Consider the following 26,046-nt stretch of genomic DNA (forward strand, 5'->3'; position numbering starts at 1 on the left):
CATCCTGATTTCGGAACGTTTTGGAGTTTACAAAACGGAGCAGTTCCGTTCCGATGAAAATAGTTGAGTGAAACCATTTTGATCTGTAATGGCCGAACCGAAGTTTTTTTAGAATAACAGACAACAAAACTGCTCTGTTTTGGTTTCATGATTTAAGGTCTTGTTAGACGGTAACATTTTTGTGTAACATTTGCTAACATTTCTAAAAATAGAAGATTTCAAAAATGTGCTCAAGAAATGTTAACATATGTTACACGCAAACATTTTGTGTGTAACATTTGATTTTTTTTATTAAAAAAGAGAGAAAAAGAGAGAAAAAGAGAGAAAAAGAGAGAAAAATCGGCGAAAAAACACGTGCGCACTTGAAGTATCCTTTTAAATTCCCTTTAAATGGCGGCATCCTTTGATTCAAAATGTTAACCATCGAGAGCAAATCATTTTTTTTTGATTTGCTATCTGCGCGTAACATTCGTTAACATTTGAATGTTTCTGAATGTTAATCGATGTTACACAGTAACATTTTGTACAACATTTGCTATTTTTAGAAAATGTTACACAAAAATGTTACCGAATGTTATCGTCTAACAAGACCTTTGATCATGTTTACTCATTTTCAGCATTGTTCTTAAAACGCAAACTTTAATGGTAAGAAATTGAATCAAAAGCACATGAGTATTTCATTGTTAAAAGAGTACGAATCAAAAAATAGGCACAACACGATCCGCAACTTGTGCTTTACATTACGTCACTTATCTGATCAATTTTATTGCGTGCATCCCTGAAATTTATTTTGATATAGGGAATGCGTATCGTGTATAAAGTGCAAATGCACAAATTTAGATAAGACTGATATGACCCTCCTTTGTTCTAGTTTATTTCATTGTTGTCGCTCGACCAATATGAAAAAATTGTTACCACCCACAAAATATGTTTTACCTTGTCTAATATGTCCAATCTTGAGCTACGTTTTCCTTAGTTATGTTTTACCTGCAGACAAATTTCCACGTGTTTCAAGAGTGGTTAACATATTCACATCTCATGTACCAACATCGAGTCAAGCTTCAGCAAGATATTGGGAAGAGTGGAACCAATGGCGTGTCGATTATCACCGATATGAAGAAATTTGTCCTGATTTCAACTGGTTATCTAAAGAGGCGTTACCATGGTTTCAACTTGCCAATCACACTGATCCAACTCGTGGGATCGTTCACAATCTAGTCATCAAGCCTGTGTACCAATTCAGTATTATAACACTTCAAACACAAAACAAAAAAGCTGATTTGAAGCAATCTGGAGGTGACCACTGGCGTGTCCAAATCAAAGGACCCTACTCCGCATCGAGTCTGGTCCGTAAAATAGATCATCGCAACGGCTCTTATGAATTTCGATTTGTTCCTGTAGTATCCGGTACATATCAAGCGCTCATATGGTTGGAATATACACTATGTGCAGGGCTGAAGGAACCACCACCTGATTGGTTCATAAAGGGTATGAATCTTAATAAATTTCTGGTTTTTCTTTTTGAGGCTTAATTGGTGACTTCCAGGGTATGATCTGGGTAATTTATGAAATGTTGAGTATTGACTGTATATTAATGTCAAATTCTTCAATAAATGTTCATAACTGTAGGATTGATTAGTGCGGTAATTCTACTTTTACAATTGATTGCTCTACCAAAATAGACCTTTTCATAAATTACGTCACGAACATCACTTGCCTTGTGTATTCAAACAATTACCATGGCAATAATTTCAAAACGAGGTAAGTGATGTTTGTAACGTAATTTATGAAAAGCATTGTGGTAATCGGAGATGAGTTCTGTTTTGCCAAGATACTTTAAACGAAGAAACTTTCGCGAATTTTGGGAATTTACTCTCGCAAAATGGCTCATTCAACTATATTTCACGAAAATTAACGTTCGTGAATAACAAATTAGACCATAATTTCGCGAGAATTAACTTACACCTATCTTTATAACATTTACTCTTAGGTTCCAAATAAACGGGGGGGTTCGAATAAACGGGGGGGTTGGAAAATTTTCTAGATTTCAATAAACGGGGGGGACCTAATTGCCGGGGGGGGTTGGAAATTGTACTTCTGAAACCCAAAAATAAGGTAAAAATAGGCTAAAATCAGGCTATTTAGAGCAAAATAAGGGGCCTTCTCTTTGACAGCTGAAAATATTCTTAGAGATTAATAAACGGGGGGGTCCTAATAAGGTCCGGGGGGGTTGGAAAATTTTCGAAAAATTAACAAGCGGGGGGGCCCGTTTATTTGGAACCTAAGAGTACCAGAGAGAAATGCATTATTAAAGCAAGATACATTTTATTTAGGGGGCTGACCAATTTTTTTTAATTTAAGTGAAAAAATTACGTATTTCGCCGGAATTAACTTTCCCGAATGACAATTTGACCATATTTTGCGGCTATTAGCTTTATATTTACCTTAGGCATATTTCGCGGAACTTAATATTCGCGATTTAGCCGAAAAATCGCGAACTTGCGAAAGTTTCTTCCTTTAAATTATTGTGATAAATGGTCCATCCGAACCGAATCTTAGTTGGATCACTGATATCGGGGAAACCGGTTCTTTACCTGTTGTCGTCGTCTATTTTTCAGGAACAGTGCAAGGGAAAGAACAAAAGCAAGGTTCATTGCATAGAGATTCTCCTTTCATCAACAAACCATTATGGTCTGGTGCTAAGTTTCAATTCTATGTTCCACCACCAGCAAAAAAGCTAGGTAAATTTCGCTATTGGTCGTATTCATTTCTTATCTGGACATTGAACCGTTTATGTTTTCTATGTAATCTTTTTAAGGTTCAGCGATCTAAATATACCTGTACACGTTTAACGTCTACATGTATATTAATCAACCCTTTTATTTTTCCAAATATTCCTTAGCACTTCAAGAACATTCAACATCTCACTGCAAATCTCAAGGGTGTCAATTTCTTTGGAACGGTTTTGGAAACTGGTTGAACAAGACACATTGGGTGCCTCGATGTCCCCATTCCACGGAATTGCGCTATCCCAAGGAACATCCGCGTAGAGGTAAACTAACCCTTTCTAGCCTCGTTTGTTGTTAAAGGCTGTATCTTTAAATCTTTAACCCATTAAATGCCATCTCTCCGTGACTTCAAATTTTCTAATATTTGTGCGTACATACCCCAACTAAGAAAATGATGTCTAATCTCCTACTCATTAACCGATTTGGGCTTTGACCTTGCAACTTTTGAATTGAACTACCGTGACACTAAAGTCTATAATGCGGTGAGACAATATATATGACAATATAGGGATCAAATTTGATCTCGTAATATAAAAGGATTTTTTGGATAATCTTACCATGGTAAACGATAGCCACTAAGCATAAATATGGTATAATATGAAGGGTGATCAAAGCAAATTTTTCCGAAAATGATCAGGGCTTATCCGAAAATTGAGGTTGCTTTTTAAAAAATGGGTATATGCGTTATCATTAGTAACCTTAAATTATAATATCTTTTCTGTGCAGGTCTTTTGTGGATTTTCGGTGATTCTGTATCATCACAGTTTTACCACCAAATCAAGTTTCATCCTTTATGTCAACACCATTTCGCACGATGCATGTATTCATACAACTGGCTCTACAGCTTGGAGAACTATAACGCGTCCTTGGGAAGGTACGTATTGTGTTTCGGTAAAACCTTTTTTTTTCGCATTATGTATTTGGGCTCTTCCAGAAAAAAAATTTAATATATGGGGGATGGAGGTATAACATCACCCCCCGGACAAGCTTCAGTTGACCCCCCGGGCATTCAGAATCACCCATAATCAGCAAGTTTGCACCTAAAAAAAGGCAAATTTTGCAGATTTTTCACTACCCCTTGGACAAAATATCCAATATATCATCCACCCCCCCCCACCCATGTACAAAACTTTTCTGGAAGAGCCCTTTCTTTATGGAGCGACGACCGACTTCAAATGTTCCGTTCACTTGATATAAAAGGTGATTCACAAAAAGAGGACCGCACTTTAGAATTTTTGCCGTAACCTTTTTTCTGGTTTCTGTTTTTTTTGTTTTTTTTTGTATGAACATGAATTTTTAACACTTCTCTTCCCTGGTTAGTTTGGGTCTTGAAGATATTATGGTTTTATATTGAACAGAGAAAAAGCTACCTCAAAGAGTCTAGAAGTTTCGTTTTAAAAATCCTGTAAAGGCGTTTTCTGTACACAAGCCCAGTATATGCAGCTTATATCAAAATTCATTGTACTACGAAGCGATAAACGTGAGTTACACTCTGGTATAGAATGTGTAAGGTGTCGAACGGCTCTAGAAAGCTAAAAGAAATACAGTGATTGTAATTTTGAAGTTTTGTCTGTGTACCTAGCTTTGCTTATAAGAAAATGACTTGATTAGTAATTATAATCTTAATTTTTCAGGTACACGCGTAGAAACACTACCATCGAAAAGACAACTTGGGATGACCTTGATTACAATGTGAATCGTACGGTTGCCGAACTCAGACAAGTTCTTCTTCACCCTGGAATGCAATCTAGAGAAAGCGTACTTTTGCTAAATTACGGTCTGCATTTTACCGAGTCATTAAATTACACGAACTACAAAACAGCTATCGAATCGGTGATTGACGTATTAAAACGTGAAGCATATTGTCATGTTGTATGGCGCACAACGACCTCTTTGAACCGTCACAAATATTCACAACCGAACTTACATTCTAGGAGATTCATGACATCGCCGGTAAGATTCATGAATAATTGCTCCTGATCAATTACCACTGCGGACAATCGTGTGACTAAAATGAAATATTAGACTTCCACGTAGCTCCTCCAACATTTTGCGTGATCGCTACTATTTTCTTGCGCGATGGCGTTTTTTTCGTGAACGTGATGAGAACCAAGAATTCGCCCAGATGAGGGGTGCCTCTGACGGGATGATGGGCTCTTCTGCTCATTTTTCTCCTAACTAGCTTAAGAAGATTAATTTTCAAAGTTGTTTAGCATAATTTATACACCACCTTGAAAAACTTTAATTTTCTTTTTTAGAGAGTCGAGTTATACAATGCATATGCAGCGAGTAGGTTTTGTGAAGAGTACTTCGACGTTCTTGATGTCTACCCCCTGACGGATTCGTACCCTGAGGGAACTGGATCGAGTAAAACTCCTCACGACCCAGTCCACTATGAGTATCACGTGATGCGTCCAATGGAAAAACTATTGGAACGTGTTTTTAAAGTCAAATGAAGCTTGAAGTTGGATTCGAGGAGGCCATTAGAGAAGGTATGCTCACTTTTCTTCATCAGTTTTATTCCAGAAACTCCATGAAATGGGGTAGTGGCAAGTTAACCTTGGTTATTTATTTAAGAAGAAACTTAATTTCCAGCTAACAGTTTAAATATCTGTGCGAACAGATATTTCCAGATGTTTTGTAGAACAGATGGAGAATTTTCAGCTACCACTTCAGGCAACCACATTCAGAAGGAAAAGAACAGATCTCAAAGACTTTTAGACTTTTTTGAAATTCCCTCAGAACAGATAGGAAATTCTTAGGCACGTTATTTTTTGGAAATCAAACTATTTTTTCATAAGAACAGATCATATTTTTCCAGCCTGGTCCTAATATTCAGTAGAACAGACCATATTTTTCCAGCTGGTCCCAATCTTCAGTAGAACAGACCACTTTTTTCCAGCAGACTTTTTTCTTTAGTTCGCTAAGAACAGACCGCCTTATCCAGCTGGAACATGCCTTCAGAACAGATTTTTTGAAGTTCTCCTTCGGTGGATGCTTTCGTTAACCCTCCTTTTTTCTGTCGGCTTTTATTATACGGGGATGAAAGTTTGACTCCTTAACGAAACTGAAATGTTTAGCAGTGCTTTATTTTAGGCTTTTACCCGGGGGGGGGGGGGATACTTAGGCAAAAATGGATGATGGGTATGTGCGGACGGTAAGGGTCGGTTTCTTCACCTTTCAAAGTCTCTCTAAGGGTCGGAAAAATCAGAAAGTTTTAAATTAGTCTCTCTAAGGGTTGGAAAATCAGGATTTTTAGGAAATCTTTTGATTTCCAGAGAAAAAATTGTAATAAAGTCTCTCTAAGGGTATGACTTTTTTCAAAAATCAAAAAAAAATTCAAAAAGTCTCTCTAGGGGTCATCTTTTCAGCAAAAATCAGTCTCTCTAAGGGTCGGTTTTCGGAGGTCCCGTCCGCACATACCCCTCATTCGCCAACCCTAGTACCCCCCCCCCGGGCTTTTACCTAACAATTGTAGCTTCCTTCTCCAAGATCTTATATATCTTTTTTACATAGTCCAGTACCTCTGGGAGTTTCTAAACATCGACCAGAAATGGCGACCACGACCGGCGACCACGACCAGCGACCAGATAAATTTGGGTTATCGAGTTTTTTCCCTTTCTCCAACGTAGAGTGTCTCTCCTTATCATTTGAATATATCTTATTGAAGAGCAAGCCACCCCTGTCTCGTATATTTAGATCCACGTGCCCAGTGCGTAAAACAACCATTTCGACGCTCTTGGAGCTTGATTATGGTGTCAATTTTTATCCTTTTGTATTATCAGCATCAAAATAATTAGCGGCACAAAATTTTTTTGAAATTGGTTTGAGAAGCTTTTTATTTCATCATCAAATTGTTATTTCTGTCAAAGTTTGTCATTTTGTCAACATAAAGACAATAAAATATTTGATCAGATTCATATCTCTAGAACTGGCCTTCCCAATTTTTTCCTCCTGACAAGTTCTATCTATTCGTACTAAAGGCATCTCATTCAGCATAATTAAAATTTTTGATGTAACAAAGCTTACAGACATCATACTTACCCTGTCAATATTTATGTCAAATAGTGTCACTTTGTCAAGAAAATGACTGTTTACTTTAAAGGTCACTTTTTATTATTCTGAGGACTAGATTTAAACATTCTCTACGGTGGAGACCCGGGGGGCACTGGGCCAGAAATTGCGGGCCAAAAATTGGCTTTTACAATTGCACCCTTACAGTGCAGCAAAAACCAGTGAAAATCATACCCTTAGAGTGCATTTTTCCCCAAATTTTCGATCCTTTTCGTGCAAAAAATGGTAAAAATTCTAGCATTTTTGGTCAAAATATCTAGATTTTTCAAGAATTTTCTGGAATTTCTACCCTCTCTAGTTTTTCCGACCCTTACAGTGCATTTTTAACATATTGGAAAAGGTACCCTTAGGACCCGCACATACCCGTCGGTCCTTTTGCCCAGATGCCCCCCCCCCCCCGGGAGTGGAGAGAGCAGATAAACTCGAAAACCCAAATTTATCTGGTCGCCGGTCGCGGTCGCTGGTCGTGGTCGCCATTTCTGGTCGATGTTTAGAAACTCCCAGTACCCCTGGCGATATAACGTTAGTTCCTAGCGAGGGGACTATATTCATGTTTAAGTAATTTATTGTAACATATGTTCGTAGTGAACACGTGTATTTGTCTCGATAAAGAAAAAAAACATGGAGAAATCAAAAAATTAAAAAATCATCAAAGCGAAACGAAAAAGTTTAAAAATTATGGAACAATTATATTTTTACGACCAGTGTACCTTTTATATTCATCTTTTGTGTTTAACTCGGGTTTGAGGTCTTTTGAGTTTGAGTTGTTTCTTCATTTATTTTAGGTCGAAAAGGGGATCACTTATCTTAATAGTGAAATCATCAAAAGTAACTTGATCTAAGTGCTAATGAATTCTCAAATAGAAAAACAACTTGAACGATTGATAACTCTCCTTTTCTTTTCTTTATGACTTTTTTAGACACTAGTTTTGAGGTGTATTCGCACTGAAAGTTTCAAGCTAATGGCCTTAACGTGTCTAAATCAAAAAAATGTTTTGTTGATAGAATGATGAAAGTCTAGAAAAGAAAATAATTTTTACAACTTTGTTGCTGACGTACGTAGGCGCAGTAGTGTAGTGGTCATCGTTCTTGGCTTCCCACTCGGTGCTACGATTCACTTGGCAAGTGAATGTACCTTGACCCGGGACCTCCCGGGACCCCCGGGGGTACTAGGGTTGCGAGCTGACGGGGGGTGCCGCCCGACTTTCGAAATTTGGACCCTTACCAGGACTAAAAAGGACAAAACAAAGGAAAATTTTGGGAATTTTACGACCCTTAGCGGGACAAATTTGACCAATTTTGACCAAATTTCGATCTTTCAGGGACTAAAAAGTTGAAATTTTCCTATTTTCCGACCCTTAGTGGGACTGAAATTTGATTTTCAGATTTTTCCGACCCTTAGCGGGACTTTGGAAGTCCAAAAAAGGTACCCTTAAGGGCGGCACATACTGTACCCTCCATTTGCCTAAGTACCCCCCCCCACCCGGGACCTTGACCCGGGTCAACCCATACCATGTGATGGGAATAGGGTACCATCACTCTGATACAAGAGTATGGGGAGATATGCCGGACATTGAATGTGGTGTGGTGATGGTACTCATATGTTCAGACACTGCGAGAACGCAAGGTTTTCCCGTACTGTGTGAGTACCACCATCATACAGCACGGCTCTGTTGTGCCGCGAGCACAGAGTTCAATGTCTGGTAAGCGCTGTGATTTTCCTATCTAGGGGTAGAAAACTATCCCGGGATAGAGCCCGGTCCGATGATATCGAAGGGTCCGCTTCTCTTCTCTGTTGCTTATGTACGTGAAACGTTCAAGCGAAAGTATTACCGTTGACGTTATCACTTTTAAAAATTTTGTATCAATTTTTCAAACTGACATTGTCAATGCCTATCACATGTCAAAATTTGAAAATGATTGGATAAATAGTTCAGAAGTTATCAGCACTTTACAATTTTGAGTTTTAAGCTATTTTAGCTTGGTTTTATGTCATGTTTCACAATAAAGTCATAAAACCTGATCTAGAGAACCTATGGACCCCAAAAATATGCACAATTATCTTAGTAAGATTTTACTAAAAGTCAGAAAATTTCAAATCTTTTCAAAAACTGTTCTTCGAGATATACACAAAAAGAACACCAGCGTGGTAGATTCTACCCCCTCCCCCTTGGGCTACTGATAGGGTTAACATAGTTATTTCCAAACGAATCTCATGGCTTTTTCCCGATTACTATCAATTATCCCCGTTTCGACTTATTCACCCGATTTGTGAGTACGAAAAAAACGACGGTCTCTACTACTTAATGACGTAGAATATCAACAGGCAAAGGCTTAACTAAAAATGTTTTTTTTTTACCCCAGCAATAATTTTGATAAAATTTTAATTAATAAATTTTTCTACTTGAAATTGATAAATAATTCATTCCAATATCAAAAGAAATCGTCAAAATCACCTGTTTCGGTATCAAAAATATTACAGCTTGATTTTAATTTTTAATTAATTTCAAATGTTTTTCTATCCAATTCGATATTCCTTTTTACGGGTTGGGCGTTAATCTCTTCAAAAAGTATATTTGATGAAATAAGAATATCTGTCCAAATATATTCGCTCAGGAGATTTGGGTAGCATACACATACACATTTCGTCCTTATTGGGACTCATCAGCACTACATACTGCGCCCTGCCTGGCTAGCCAGATTGATTTGCTATGTATATTCAACTGGCACATAGATTCTTGTTTTCAGGAAAACTGAATTTATTAAGGAAAGTCACCTTTCTAAAAGTCGCCTCAGCAGTGATTAGTAGGGCAGGCATTTGTTTGATTTGGGCTATTTTTGGCCAAAATCGTTATTAAATAAGCAAAAAACCTGTTTTAGGCTTGAAATAGTACGAATTTGGGGATATGCGTGAAATAAATTAAATTTCGCGGGAATTTAATTTCGCGGATTAACGATTTTGTAAAATTTCGCGGGAACTTAATTTCGCGGTTTTAGGCAAAATCCGCGAAAACCGCGAAATTTTCTTCCCGCGAAAATTTCTTCCCTTAAGGTAGTTTGAGTCAAATGAATAAAGAACTAGTTTCACCCATTTTTAGCTATTTTCAGTTATTTAAAGCTCTGGGAATTCCTCGATCAAAATATTTCTTAACGTCTCAGATGGATTTTTCTGCTCAGAAAAAAATGTAAAAAGGGGTTTTCCGTCTCAAAATTTAATATTTGAACATGACTTAAATACAACGTTGTTTAAATGTCAATTCACTTCTGGCACAAATAATTTCATTAGTTACTCATATGTTTACAATATTTCTTCCTTTCCGGGGTACATCTGATCCTGTAAACAAAACCCAATCAATTAATCATTAATTTTCTATTTTTATAGCGTTGCCATGGTATTTCATCTATACTTGAATCGACTCCCGTGAACTTATCTGGACAGTTGTATCAAATTGTGTACAATTGAATATTGCGAACAAAATCGTAAACAAAGGATATCGCTCCCTGTGCAAGGAGATTTGATTTTTCTTCTTTTAAACAAATGTTTTCGACGTCAAAAATATGATGGTGTGACAGATTGAAAACAATTTTCGAAAATTAATTAATTAATTAATAAAAAGGATATTTTGACGTTTATTCGTCTAAAATAATCTTTGATTTTCGATATCTGAAATTTTCGAACAGTATTTTGTTGGCAAGAAACAGGTGCGGATTGAAAATATTATATTCAATATTCTCACAACGAAGAAACCGAAAATTTAGCACAGGGAGTTAATTCGATAAGTCTTCGAAGAGGAAGAGTACACAAGGGCCGTACTTATCGGGAAAGTTAACATAATTAACTCACAAAGACAAAGTTAAAAGTCATTAAAAATGATATTGTGTCGTACCAAATTACCGATTTATTTGTGTGCACTTCAAGTTATATTTATTTGGTTAGTGGAAGCTTATATTTTCGATATGGTCGCTAAAAATGAAGTACCTACTCGTGACCCTGTGGATGAGATTTCAACAGAATTGAAACAAGTCTGTTTTTCGAAATGTCATTACATGCCGAAATCTTGTCAATCGATGATCATTGAGTCTGTTGGCGAACGTAATTTCATTTGCAAGTTTTATGATTTTACTTTTGATTTCCATCCTGAACTTCAGGGGTATACTGGTAAGTCTTGCTATTTTTATTTTCCTTTTTTCCTTTTCATTGAATGGGCTCTTCCAGAAAACTTTTGTAAATGGGGGGTGGAGGATATATTAAGGATATTTTGTCCGGGGGGTAATGAAAATCTGCAAAATTTGCCTTGTTTTAGGGGCAAACTTTCCGCTCTGATTAGAGGTGATTTTGAATTTCCGGGGGGGGGGGGTAAATTTCCAAAAATGTTATAATACTAGGTCCGACTTCCCTAGGATTGATTCTCGACAAGCGTGTGTAGTCATTACATTGACGCTCTCTCACAGATACACTTCGTTTCTAGTTGTAAACTTGAGTCCAATCCCCTTGTTGAGTTGGGGTTTATACGCAATTTTTACCTTCATGCTTGAGTTTAGTCAGTTTTCACCAATGTCCAGAATTACATTAAATGTTTTATTTTAACATATATGTTACCGTTTCATATAAGACGCGTGTTTCATATCGGGACATTGTCTGCCTATTTGTTATATTATGCTGATATAAACAAAATAATGTTTTTCTTTTCCTCTTTTCTGACCAGTCTTGCTCCGCATCCGTACTAATCAAATGTAAAAAAGCGATATCACTCTTATTTTAAAAACAAAACCTTTAATTTTCAATCCTTTTTGGTCTTTGTTCTTTCATAGGTATCTCATCGTCAACGCTTTATTATTCGAAGAAATACTTCAAAAAAGATTGCCACGCTTGGTTTCTATCCGGCGCTAGAGAAGATGGCCCTTATGACATCCTCATCGCAGGAAAATATCCTGAAACAGTAATATGCAAGATGGTCGATGATGGATCTAAGATGGAAGGAGGCTGGATAATGGCTTTGAACAAAACCAGGACTCATACACATGGCGAATCAAATGATTTTGAGCTTTATTGGGAAGACTATAAAAATGGTTTCGAGGTCAACTCTGGGCTCTACTTGGGCAATGAATATCTTCATTTGTTGACGGAATATGAACATCAACAATTGTGGGCCATCTATGATCACGAAAGGAGAGAAGAATTCTACCCCAAAGTCATAGTGAAAGCGGAAGCTGATAATTACACAATTCTTTTGGATGGTGCCACGTCTAGGCATGAAAGCTTTGGTGGAATGGTACACGGAAACCCTTTTAGTGCAAGACTCGGCCCAAATGTAAATGAACATAATCCTACTTGCCCACTTAGAAAATTAGGCTACTGGTATTTGCCTATACAACCACCAACTACTAATATACAACCATGCAGAGACTATTATAGACTATTTGACCCAAGCACCAAAGGAAATAATCGTTTTAAAGTGAAATATGCCTACATTTTGCTTCGCCCTAAACTTTGATGGATTCACCGCATTCATTAAATGTTTTTAAATTTTGCAAACAATCGATTCAAGAAGCGTCTAGATTTTTGAAGCAGTGAAATGTGGCTAGCCGTGAAATGTCTTTTTTTACTTGACAACTTACAAACCTTTTTAAACAGAAAAAAAATTGACGACTTGAAAAATGGCTGGCGTACACGTATGTTTTTTTTATAAGCATATGTTTTTTGGGAAACAAGCACAGTTATGCTTAGGGATATTGTAGACTCAAATTATGTTTATCATATGCTTAATTTTCCTAAAAATTTAGTCTCCAATTTTTTCCAAAATCTGTCGTTGTTATACATGACGATAGGCAAATAAGTAATGACACAAAAAAAATTCAGGAAAGTTGTGAACGATGGCCGCGTTAACGCTTGTATGTTTTCTTTCCACGTGAGTTTTAATGGCGTTTTTTGGACAAAAATGTCTTTCATCCACCAAATTTTCAAGTTAACCGCCAAATTAAATTCCCTCTGAAAAAACTTTTTGGGCCATCCACCAAATTAAATAACGGCCAAAATTTCTTTCTTTAAGGTATTTGACATCAAAGTGAATTCTTATATCGAAGTTCTTAGAGACGCACAAAATTTTGAGCTGGTTTTTTACCTGGTAAACTTCACGGAATCCCTTTTTGTGGTGTTACCATGCAGAATATGAAACCACTTATTTTCACTTTGTAAGAAAATAAACAAAAAGATTCTTATTCAAAATCGGATTCTTCCTCTACAGTTTTTAACAATTTGACTTTGATAATTCTTTATTGGAAGAACGTACTTTCGCAAGCAGAAACTTTCGCGAATCAAGACATAAAAATGAAAATATTCACACTAATAATGGTTTGAAACTTTTGTCTTTTGACTTATGAAACTTAAAACAGACTTTAAAGTGCCATAAATCTTCCATTTTATTTTAAGTTAGAAGTTTTAAAGATTTTTTATTTTGGCAAGAATTTTTTGCGAGCATTTACACTTTCTGTACTTCTAAAATATCGTGAAAATTGATATAGTAAATTTAACATTATCATTATCATTATTTCTTATTTTTCGTTAACCGTTCTATTATTTTAAAATAAATTTAAATTTGATGTATTTACTTTGAAAAACTAAATTTAAGAGTTTATGGGATCTGGAACATAATGTTTTTCAAAGAGGAAAGCATGAAAGCATGTGCCTAAGTTACTACCCCCCCCCCTTCGGGCACAGATTTTACTGAACCATTTTAGGCGCTGCAGGAACCCCGGTTTGAAAAAAAACGGAATACAATTTCTACTTTTGACACCTTGTATGTTTTCCCTTTCAACGACGTTTTCCCCGTTACCCTTTGAAATTATTAAGAACATTGTCCTTTATTAGTCAACTCTAATTTTTCAGGGCCTGACGTTTTCTGAGCAAGGACACTTGTATAGTTGCAGTGGACTTTCATTATTTCGATTTCGAACTTCGTCAAGGAAAAACCTTATAAAATACTTTACATAACTCAAATTTCTCTGTCACTGGACATCTAAATGGCATTCCTGTTAAAGCTCGTATCAGTGACAGTCAACAATAAATTAGCGAGTGCTGTATCTCACCGAAAACCGAGATTTCTTATTCTGTACAGTAAAGAATCCTCAACGTTTAGTATAGACTAACAGCTAATTATTTCTCCGCTATACAATTGCCTTTGTTTCATCAACCTAAAAGTTGCTTATGGATTTTAAAGGAAAACGCTACATATAAACTTCCAAAATTTCGCATTCTACCTGCTCGAGGAAATCAATGAGGTGAATTTTGCGAGTCTGTAGTTTTTTCCGTGTTTAAGTCTAAACAGAGCTTTACGCCGAGAATACATTCGAATTTTCAAATGTAAACAGCGCTTTGAAAATCGAATGTTTTTGAGTGTTCACACGAGCGCGCAAATGTTTTCGAATGTTTTGAAACAATTTATTTTAGTAAGTACGTTCAATCTGGACAGTCTGGAAAATGTTGTTTGTCACTCGATCTTTCGAAATCATTGAAATCTTTTTTTCTAAGAGGGGAAGGACTCTGATATTTTCTTTTTCTAAATGTTGCATACCGGTATTATTTTCATTTAACAGAGTCAAAGTGTATTTTCTTTCAAAGAATTATGATTTATAATCAGGAAATACTTCTTAGTAATTTTAACTGTATTTTGGATGCACAAGTTTATTGGAAGGGCATTATTTTTGCCCAGAGTTATAGCTTCAGTTTTCATTTTTATTCACTTCTTTGTTGTTTACAATTCTTTATTTTATTCTCCAAAAAGCTTTAGATTTTTTTTGGTGTTGTCAATGATGATGATGTTAGTGCAATTTAAGAACGAAGAAGATGGGAAGAAGAAAAAACCGAGCTTTTTTCAGTTTTGAGATGTTTTTGAATTTGAAATGCGTGCTGGAGCTCAACTGCAATAAAACAAAGGTTAGTTAACTTTTATTAATTGTGGATTCTTGATATTATTCAAGTCGCAGATGACAAGAGCAAGAGAATTCTCTCACTGTCAACTGAAGAAGGAGTTGTGGTACCACCTCAAAATTGGTCGAAATTCATGGAGAATCCAGCCTGACTCAGCTCATTATTATTTGCTGGCAAATGCTAAACCCCCTTCACTCTCCTCACTTTAGATATTTAATTTCCCTACATTAGAGCTAAGGCTCTTTCATTTTCTAATATCCCTGTTCTGGCAGAATGTAGATTAAAATGCTATGTTATGCTATTATGGTCTTTATAAAGAGAATGGAAGTAAAAGATGGGTATTTTATGCTAACCATCCCTGTCTCACTGAAAGTTTTATCTCTAAGGTTATGGATTGATGACACAAATCTTGATTTATATTAGATTTATTTATATTCTTTCTTTTTCTTCAGGATGTAGAAAAAATGGATTTCAGATGGTTTTGGAGTCATTTTTTTCTGTATTTTTTATGTCTGAGCTACAGAAAGTTTAAAATATATTGTGCATTGTGTATCAAAAAGTCACCTTGTCTCGTTCTTCTAAATCTGATGTCTAGTCCTTCTAGTTTAGATACATCCCCGTCCTATGAATGAGCTATAAAATATTTCACAAGAAGAATAAAATTCATTCATTTCTTTCCTTTCAATTTTTGCAAGCTTCTTGATTTTTGAAGTTCATTTTGAGACATTTCGCCTCTTTTTCTTCCCCGCCTCCTTCTTAAAAAAAATTCACTTTTTTCTACGCCAATCAGATCTCACGTCTTTTTCCCGATCAGCCAATCACAATGGCTTGTAGAGGGCATTGCGTAATTTTTTGTCTGGTCTGTAATTTTGATGTTTTCTCGAATCCAATGAATTTTCTTTAGCAGAGTAATGGGGCCCACTAAACCTGCAAATGCAGCGATTGTATTGGCTATCAAAAAGCCATTTTAGATTTTCTTGAAAGCCAGATAAATTGCGGACCGAACCGTGGGTCGGGGCTATTTTTTCATGGTCCCTATCTCGAATAACAGGAGATCAAAGTCTGGACTTCGAAGATTCCTTTGACAAAATAACTTCCTGAAGAAAATATTTAAGCCATAAAATTAGCCCCGACCCTAGATCAGGTGCCCCTATGTGCAGGCCACCCTAAACAGTTGTTTTTGACCCTTAACTCTCGGCCGAGTCGTTGCTTTTTTTGATAAACAGCAATTTTGGGACCTTACTTCAGTGGTCGCTTACTCGCGGTTTTTGACAGTTTTAACAAAAGAGTTTGCCCTAAACTTCAGTTAAAAGGTTATATTTTCACAATAAATCAATTACACAATATTCTGAACTTCTTTATACGTTTAAATTTGAGCTCAATACTCTTCATTATGAAAATCGCAAAATTTGATAAATTTTACAGACCAGAAAATTCACCTCATTGACACACTCGAGTGTACACATGAGATTTGTTATTGAAATATGTGCTTTTTTTATGTCAAATACAGTAATGCCCAAAATATCGAAAACCACCTTTTAAAACGATTATGGTATTGAACGAACGAACGAACGAACGAACGAACGAACGAACGAACGAACGAACGAACGAACGAACGAAACGAACGAACGAACGAACGAACGAACGAACGAACGAACGAACGAACGAACGAACGAACGAACGAACGAACGAACGAACGAACGAACGAACGAACGAACGAAAATTTCATCACGCTTTAAGTTTAATCCTTACTGTATTTCTATCAAATTCATAATCCCAGCATCACTGTTCAATCCACTAAAGAACTTTATTTCCTTGCATAATAATTGTATCACCAAAACTTGCTGTTACAAATTGAATAGAATTATGATAAAATCAATTTTAATGTCATTTTAACAAATTGCCTTTCAGACAGGCTTAAAATTTGCTTTTCTCGCTTATAAAACAGATGAAGTTAATTTCAATTTGACAAGGAGGTAAGACGAATTTGATAATTTTTTTATTATACCGTTAATTCAAATTTTAAAAAGGTTTAAAAAAAAATAAGTTTGAGTTTAATATCAGTATCGACCCAGTGATATTAATAGTGGAGTTTTATCTTGACTATTTGTACAAGACCTTTTTGATTACCCACTTGATCAATAATGGTCATCAAAAAGGTCTTGGTAGAAAATATTGGAGAAAACACCCTCTAACCTACTTGCCCGATGATGGGAGACACATTTCTCGAAACGAAGCCAAAGGTAAATCTTATGATGCAAACCATAATGAACTTCCAATATTAAGATTGTACGTTTGTAAACTACGAAAACTATTTAATTCTGAAAATTGTTATCATTTTTATGCCTTTATATTCCAAATAATACTTGATAACGTTTTGTCCAACATTCCACTAAAGGTTGCATAATGACAAAAAGTTAAAAACTCTTTGACTCATGTAAAGGATATATACATAAAAATTTGTTAAAGCCTACAAGCTAGTTTTTACGATGGATATGAAACAAGAATTAGGTGTTGAAAGATTTCCATCTTACGATTACAGAGATTACCAATCAAAAAAGACTGGTACGGAATCGGAAGAAGATCACGTGACTAATGGTGACGTCATCATAAAAATGCATCCGTTTGTCCGCCAGACAACAGTCACGTCCGCTTTCGGTCGCCAGTCGACGTTTGATTTGCTTGATGATGAAGTGTTGTTAAGCACAGATGACAAAAAACGCAGGAAAAGACTAAGTAAGAGTTACAGTTAATTACCCTAAGTGGATAAATTTTTTCGAGTTGACCTTTTCAGATGAGATGGAGTTTTTATAAGATACTTTAATAATTGGTCATTTGAAGTAGTAAAAATGGACACGTTCTTTAGAAAATGTAACAAAATTGTTTTATTACTGGTTAACGACCAACGAAATCAAATAAGAGCTTGTAGAAACTCCATCTCATCCCGACTTTTTCCACGAGTTGTAAATTTCGCGTATTGATCACTTTTTCAAATGTTTCTTTCATTGCCCTGGGAGTTTCGGCACAAATCCTGAATTTAGAAATTTTAGCCAAGACTTTACTGTGGCCTCTTACAAAGTCATATAGCACAGGGTTTTGACAAAAAGGACCATTCATTTACTTTTGTCACCTTCTTCAGCTCGTCGTGGTGTTTTGATTCTTATCTTGGGATCATTCATTGTTCTTTGCGCTGCTGGAGGTCTGGGAACAATGGCTTATTTCCATAAGAAGGCGTGGCACCGTGTGAAATACGTAAGAAATATTTCTCCTTATTTTGATTGTTGCTCTTTCAAAGTTAAGTAATAACAATATACTAAGAATATCACCGTCTTGGAGTTCGGCAACAGAACCTATGATTGCAATTTTTAGTGTATTTTTAACCTGAAAATTGCCAATTACCACCCAAAAATCATACCAGTCTATATTCCGCCCTTAAGTGTTTTCACAATTCTTTATTAAGCCTTACTTTTAATGGCACCTTACAGCCTGAAAATTGAAAAAAAGTCTTTCTCTATCATGTTGAGGTTCAGTCAAGGGCTGTCAAGTCATTATTTCTAATTTCTACTCGACTTAGTCTATTATTCTTTTTTTATAGGGTCGCCTTGCAATGGTACTAGATGCTTCACCAAATAACAATACAAAAATCACAATGCATTTGTACGAATTGTCGGCGAAAGACCGAATATCTGAAATTGATCAATCTGCATGTCAGGGTATGTACCCAAAATCATCGTATACACGCTTTTTTTTTTATAAGAATACACTTTATAAGAATGTCCATGATGAAAATGGCCAAAAAATTAAGAATATGCTAAGAATATCACCATCATGGAATTTTGAGACGTATGTACTAAATGTTAAATATAGTCTGAATTAGGATCCTAACCTAAGAATGCTGTAAGAATATTTTAGGATGATTTTCCCAAAAAAGTTAAGAATATCCATGATGAAATGGATTTACACCATTCTTATAAAAAAAAAAGCGTGTACGTCAGGGTTGTCTTGCAAGAAATCACAGTATTCTCATGACATTTTCTTGTTTCATTGAGCTCCAATTTTTGCATATTCTCACTATGTTTTTTTCCTTTCTAAAGTAAGAATATTTTGATGAATTAGTTTCTTCAAAAGAAGAAGAAATTGCGAAAGTCCCGACGGGTCCCTTATTTTCTTACAGAAGCTCCCTTCGATTATTTCGAATAGGTTTCTGATAAAGATTTTTTATTTATGGAATATAAAATCATTTTTCAGGTCTAAAACCTAAGCATATTACCTTATGTATCAATCAAACGCTCAAAGATTATTCTGATATTGGTCCTAAAATTCCGCTGCATGTGCTTTATAGAAAAGGTGCAAATGAAAGGTAAGCTTCGTTTTTTCCATTGTTTTGTTCCATTGTTTTTTAGAGTTGATGAATCGATCGATCAATCAACCATCTAATATAAAAAACTGCACTACTTCTATAATATCCTACTGACCTTTATCCCTGGACCAAACTATGTCCGTCATCTTTGACCCTGTATCACTGAATTCTTATCCGTGAAATGCTGTGGACGAAAAGTCACACAAGGTTTATCTTTTGGGAAATTATCTTAGTAGAAAGTCTCAATACAATGAAAATATTGTTTCTTTTCTAGTATGATGGCCTACTTTAAGGGGAATCTGACCAATCAAATATCGCCACCAAGTTTTGAAGAAGTTGACGAAAACAAAAAACTGATTTTTCTCTGGCTAATGATTTATCGAAATCTGAAATCGGTAGGTAATAAAATCAATTAGCGGCTAGAGATTGAGGAACTGGGTACTGCAATGGCTGATCGCGAGCTGTGGAGGGAGGGCTATTGTTTGTTTCTGACCTGTCCATTTGGACCTAGATCAAAGGATGATTATTTAAATTTTACTTGGTATTTCCAGCTATTTAGTTTAAATGAATAATTGCATTCACCTGATAGAAAAATACCAGAGCTTTGAGCACGGGCTCAAAAAGAGGTATTCTTAAGACTCAAATTCTGCATTCTTGTAATCTAAAAATGAAGCTCAAGCAAAAGTAGACTCTACAGCCATTAACTTATTTTTAAATGATTTGTGCATCCGTTAGATGAGATTTTCTATTCAAGTCAAAGAGTAGAGTAAAGTGCACACAAGTCTGCGTAGATTTCTTTTCGAGAAAGATGTTGAAAAATATTGATTGTTTTGTCAACATTATTGCCTTGGGAATGCAAGAATTCTTCTTCCCTTGCTGTTGTCTTTGTAAAACTTATATCCCAATTTTCTCAACCAGTATTCAATAAAAAGTTCATTACTGCATTAACGTAGAGAATATAATATGCTCAAAACACGAATCCTTTGAAATAAGAGCTAGATACACTACACAATATATTGTCAGGCAATATATTGAAAAAGGTGACCCCGGGGGGGGGGGTACTACCCTTGTCGACCGACGGGGGTGCTCCGCTAAGGTTCGAAAAATGGACCCTACGTGGGACTCGAAATTTGCGAAAAAAGTGACCCTGAATGGGACTGAAATTCCAAAATTTTCTACTTTTTCCCCAAATTTTCCAGAAATAGGCACCCTACGAGGGACTGATTTTTCTATTTTGGTGTTTTTGCGACCCTACCTGGGACTCGTGGAGGTTAAAAAGGGTACCCTGACCAGCGGAGCATCCCCGTAACCCATTTTGCCCTAGTACCCCCCCCCCCCCGGGAGGTGACCCCAATATATTGTCAGCTCGATTTGCAATACTTCAACAATACAGGGGATTGTTTACAAAAAGAAACTTTTTTTATAATAGGGCACCTGTTGTATACGTCGTACATTACGGTCCGAAAACGATTTTGTCAAATATTGTTCGTCAATATATTGTGTAGTCTAATTTAGCCCTATATGATCAATAGTGTACACTTTCTTTAAATTTCTAAGCAAATACTAGACTATGCTATAGTCAAAGACAAATCACTATCTAAGAAATAAGCCCGGTGGAGCCAAAGAAAATTCGCAAACGGGTTTTTTTGCCGAAAAGAATTTGCAATCGGTAGTGTTTGCCAGTCTTCGAAACTCTCGGCGATTTTTTTCCCGTATACCGCCATATACACCACATGCCTTTACTATACTACTACAGTGCCGTAGCAACTGGGGGCTATGCCCCCCCCCCCAATAATTTTTTCAAAAATAGTTATTTTGCAAAATGCAAAGTTTTTCTTTTTTAATTTGTCATAATTGTCACAATTGAGTTCATTTTCAAGCAATCTAAAGCTCAAATTTTCAAAATTTGCCCCCTCGGGACAAACCATGGTTGGCCCTCGCGGTGTCACTAAACACCCCAATATGGAAATGCTTCCTACGGCACTGGTACTATACTACCCAACAAATACTAACCTGACTCATCTCGTACTCAGGAAACTTGCACTACTTTTGTTACAATCATAAGAAGATTGAACTAAGGGGTAGGGTACTGTTTCTAGTCAAAAAGCACGATTTATATTTTAGAAATCGTTTAACTTGTTTCGTACAACGAAATCATCAGTTGAATACGTAGGGGAGACGGTACCGTCAAACGGAACAGCAAAAGACACGTTCACGGCGTCTGATGGAGTTGTTCTGACAAGCTTTAGAATACCGAAAGAAGATATCTTCAACAAGCAGCGTTTAGTGTTGGTAAAGGTAAATACTTATATATTTTTTCATAAGAACATGCAATCATGGTTGAAATATATTGAGAATTCGGGTTATTTTAACGTTTTTCAAGATTTAAAGTTCCGGCGAGAAAGTCGATTTTGGGTTATCTCTTTAATTTAATCAAATATTTCAATTTGGGAGGGGTTGGCAAACTTCCAGGCTATATTCTGAGCCTTATTGGACTATTTTTGAACTTTTGGATCTTCAGATCCTAAGGTCTTAAGTCTAGCGATAAAACTCAGAGTTAAAACTCTCCCCTTCAAACCTACTTTAGAGCACTTACAGATGGATTGTAGTTTCAAAAGTTCCCGGCGAATTTCCTTTTTTCTCAAATATGACCTTGATTGTGGCTTCAATGACCAAAATATTGAGGATAACTTAAGAACATTTTAAGGCTTTGCGGATTCTAAAACATTCAATTTGTTAGGAAATTACTCAAAAATACTCACAAAAAAGGCGAAAATAAGAATAATTATAAGAACATTTTTTTGCTTAAAGCTAAGAACATCTGAAAGCAAAAAACGTATACTACAAAATTAAAAAACACTTAAAATTTATTTCAACGTTCAGCTAACGTTATATGGACACAGTCAGGGGACGTCGGAACAACGTTGTGTGCCGCCCCCCTTACAATGGTCAATTATACTTAAGGCGTTTAACACGTTCAAATATTTTTACTCGGTGAAGGTAGAAAATATTATAAACAACTCACCAAAAACTCGATTTTTACTCACTCAGTGGATATTGAACCTCCATTGGGAAAATGGTGATACGGGGTCCCATAGATTGACTGAAGTTTTCAATTTTCACCGAATGTAATGTTTTTTATTTAAAAATATACCTGTAAACATCATACAAGATTTCTAATTTTCATATTCATCTTCAAGCCTCAGCAAAAGTGATGACGTCATATGGGGACCAGCAAAATGGTCAAATTTTTTCTCACCACTCGTTTTTATAATTTCTTATAGACCTAATTGATCATTTAAAAAAGTTAGTTTGCTTGGAACAAGTCTGCGCACACGAAGGATGTTTTCAGAGCATAGTGACTCTCGCTATTTGATTTGTGTATTTCTTTCTTCAGAGTTTCAATACAAATGAAAGCAATATAAACGATCCTTGCGGAGAAAAAGGATCAGTGAAATATATCACAACAACTCATTCTTGGTCAAAAAATGATACAACAGGTATGTTTTGTGGTACACCCTTTTGTTCCGGAGGGGGGAAATCGATCTGAATACTGGCCCAAAATTAGGCCTTTTGGATCGGTACAGTGCGGGTTTGTTGTTTTCACTTTTTACACCCAAGTGAATTTTTAAAGACATTTACTTCGCGAAAAAGGCCAAAATTCGTGAAGATCGCGAAGGTTTCTGCTCGCTAAAGTTTGTACGCCTAAAGGCCCTAAAGATATAAAGGTCATTTCTCTCATCGATGTTTTTATATGACTAGTTGGCCTTTTAGAGTAAAATATACCATACAATGCACTTTGTTATCTAAAGACTGCCTGCTTGAAAAGCCTGGTAGCAATCGTGATGAGCTGCAGTAGACTTCCATCCATTCGAATTCGAAGCAGAAACCTTCATGAAATACTTTCATTAACTCAAATTTCTCTGTTAATACAGCTTCACAACGACTTTCCTGTTGAAGCTCGTATCAGTGAGAGTCAACAATAGATTAGCGAGTGCCTCACCTAAAACCGGGATTTTTTATTCTGCACTGAAAAACAATCTGTGACGTCTGAAACATGCTAACACTAGGTATTTTCTTTTTTATAAGAGTACAATATTTCATTGCTTGGGACTGAAGATTTTGAAACATGTATCGAATCCCTCAAAACAGCACTGTCCATAGAAAATCAAGATGACTCTTCGTTGCATGACTTGACAAAATTGAAAGACAAATTTCTAACACAAAGCCAGGTAATATTGGTAACAATAGAATGTTATTTTCTCGCAAAATAAGGTGTGTTTTCGGTCCAAATCTTAAAAATACCGTACGACAACTTCCTAAGAGTTCGTACAAGGTTATTAAATTGGAACAAATTCTCCATCTGTCAAGAAGTCTTTGTTTAATTCGAATCATTAGTATGTTTTTCAATTTTTTAGAATTAATAAGCTCAATACCTAACCTACTCAGGGGTCACATAGTGAGTGGCAGATTTTTTTTTAACCATTTTTTGCAAAAACTTTGGAGGAGCATCACCATAATTAAGACATCTTGAGAAGGAAGTTATTCTTTGAAGATAAAATCTCTTGTGGAGGCTGTTTTGACTTTATATAAACTATTTTATCTCTTTTTTAGATTCTTATATCAAGTAGTAACATTGAACAGAGTTTGGAGTCGATGAATAATGAGTCATATTCTCTTGATTATCTTTACAACAAGACAGCAATAGGATGTGCAAGCTCTGTAGAGGTAATTTTTAAATCTTTTCTTTTTTACCCTTTGGCTAAATAATTGAAAACGATAGGATTACTACAGTTGATCTTCAAGAGACATGGGACTTTCTTTGATCAAATAAAAAATATGGATAGGGAGAGAGTTTTTGGACAAAGTTTGCAAAATGTATGGATGAAATCCGTATAAAGCAATTTACTGAATTCATTTAGTGAGACACTGGTGTAAACTTGAATTTCTGACATGTGAATTTCATTTTTTCATAGGATAAACGCAAGCAATGTTTTGGGGCAGTAGTCGAACTATTTTTCCTTAAAAATGTCCTGAAAATCGATTCAACAAAAAATTATTTTAAAAAGGTAAATTACAAATTTATTCATTCTAAAATCAATTTGATCGCACTCACAAGTCATTCTTATAAGCTATTCGCAACTTTATAAAAGCAGGTTAATTTTTTTCCTATTTAGAAACGACGCTTAATTGAGTTTAATTTCCAAAATTTAATCAAAGTTCTCTGACACCCCTGTCTCACAGCCCCGGTGGAACTTTTTCCCACAGTGGAGTCAAAAATTTCTATCGAAATCCCAATGGGGATAGAAATTCTATTGTTCCCGAGCTTAAAATATCCAGTGGGGATGGTTTTGGACAGCAAATTTTTGCATTGTATTTCGAATGGGGATGAAAAGCAAGTCAATTTCCCAGTGGGGCTGAAATTATAGGGTATTTTGTCCACCGGGGACGAAATTTTTTTGGCCAAATTTTTCAGTGGGGCTGGGGTCCCAGTGGGTCTCTGTTTCTTCAAAATTTTGTAATTTTTTTACCTTACCTAATATATAAAATTCCCTAAAGCTTTTTTCACATGTACGAAAAATTTTACTTAAGACCTTGAAGATTGGGGAATTTCCCTAAGCTTACGTAGTGTTTTAAGGCCTTATGTAGTTGCTTACGAACGATTTTCCGTAAGGTATAAAGTAAAATTTTACGTTGTGAAAAAAGCTTAAAGGACTAAAGGTAGTTGCAAAATTTACCCCGTCCAGTAGTACACATACTAATATCAATTTTTGCCTAGTTGTCACTCTTACCCTATAAATGCGATATAAAAAAGCTTGCATAGGTCATGGATAGGTAGTTTTATAATATTTTCATAATCTTCTCTATTTTAGGTAACAGATATGCCAAATTGGACTCTCGGTTGGTTGAACGAAAAATATCACACCCAAAATACACAAACTGCAAAACGAGAATTATTTTCACCAAAAACTTATGAGAAATATGAAAAGATTTCTGGCACAATATTTACTCCCCTGGCTGTTGTTTTTGGGTTCATTTTAATTATTGGATTAATTTTTGTCATTATTGGAAACGCACATTTACCGTAATTTGTTTTTATCAACGATTTATTTATATATTATTGAAATAAAATTGAAAAATAAATCCCAAAAAATAATTACGTGACCGACCTAGTGAAGGTTCGATAAAGTACTTATGGTCCAAAATAATTTCCTGGAAACATGTCACCAAATTTCTTAAGACCCTAAGAATAGAATAAGACTAAGACTTTATTCATTCATCTAATAGTAATCCACTTATTCTGCTTCCGCATGGCTGTTTAGTGGAAGTAATTTTTGCCAAAAAAAATCGAAGTCAAAACATTTGAGGTTCAACTTTTTATGGGAGCATAATGAAACTTTTATCAAACCATTTTTAGTCACTTTTGTCAAACCTAAAAGAATCACGAGAAAAATAATAATAATGACAGGTCTTCTATATATATACCCCCAGCGGTTTGCGTGATGGCGTGATTGGGACATTTTTCTTGCGTGATCAAGATTTCGGCGTGATGCGTGATGGAGAAATTTTTTTTGCGTGATGGCGTGATTAGGAGTGCCGCTGGGGGGGGGGGGGGCTCTTCTACAATCATGGACGAAAATTGTGAGACAACCCTCCTTACCCCCAGTGGCAATGTTGAAGAGCATTGGAAAAGTCGGTGGGAAGGTCGTTCGCACTAAACATTACCACTGGGGGGAGACCATTCCATGGTTTTTCCAGAGCATTTTCCAGTGTTTTTCTCAAACATTTAAAGTCCATGATTGTATGTCAAAATTTACTGATTCAAAAAATGCAAACTACTACAAACACTTTTTCAAATTCGCTTTGTCTAACAAAATATGTTTTAAGTGGCATGC

General features: G+C 35.8%; 3 protein-coding genes across 3 annotated transcripts; all 3 read left to right on the forward strand.

The window, feature by feature from the left end:
• The first annotated feature begins 885 nt into the window (after window positions 1-885).
• LOC136812565 (uncharacterized) lies at window positions 886-10,529 on the forward strand. Its single transcript, XM_067069096.1, has 7 exons — window positions 886-1,488; window positions 2,619-2,741; window positions 2,903-3,052; window positions 3,516-3,663; window positions 4,424-4,742; window positions 5,048-5,281; window positions 10,246-10,529. Exons 1-6 carry the CDS (start codon window positions 900-902, stop codon window positions 5,243-5,245), a joined length of 1,527 nt encoding a protein of 508 aa, XP_066925197.1. The 5' UTR covers window positions 886-899; the 3' UTR covers window positions 5,246-5,281; window positions 10,246-10,529.
• Window positions 10,530-10,644: 115 nt separating this feature from the next.
• On the forward strand, window positions 10,645-12,431 carry LOC136812576 (angiopoietin-1-like). The gene is made up of 2 exons (XM_067069107.1): window positions 10,645-11,022; window positions 11,676-12,431. The coding sequence occupies exons 1-2, from the start codon at window positions 10,734-10,736 to the stop codon at window positions 12,356-12,358; spliced, it is 972 nt and encodes a 323-aa protein (XP_066925208.1). The 5' UTR covers window positions 10,645-10,733; the 3' UTR covers window positions 12,359-12,431.
• Window positions 12,432-17,241: 4,810 nt separating this feature from the next.
• On the forward strand, window positions 17,242-25,307 carry LOC136812586 (uncharacterized). Its single transcript, XM_067069117.1, has 11 exons — window positions 17,242-17,526; window positions 17,930-18,042; window positions 18,386-18,503; window positions 19,039-19,150; window positions 19,425-19,545; window positions 21,275-21,448; window positions 22,548-22,650; window positions 23,240-23,382; window positions 23,765-23,878; window positions 24,127-24,219; window positions 25,024-25,307. The coding sequence occupies exons 1-11, from the start codon at window positions 17,280-17,282 to the stop codon at window positions 25,237-25,239; spliced, it is 1,554 nt and encodes a 517-aa protein (XP_066925218.1). The 5' UTR covers window positions 17,242-17,279; the 3' UTR covers window positions 25,240-25,307.
• The last annotated feature ends 739 nt before the right edge of the window (window positions 25,308-26,046 follow it).

The sequence above is a fragment of the Clytia hemisphaerica genome, unplaced genomic scaffold, assembly GCF_902728285.1.
Source record: "Clytia hemisphaerica strain Z4C2 unplaced genomic scaffold, Clytia hemisphaerica genome assembly, whole genome shotgun sequence".
NCBI classification, from domain to species: Eukaryota; Metazoa; Cnidaria; class Hydrozoa; order Leptothecata; family Clytiidae; genus Clytia; species Clytia hemisphaerica.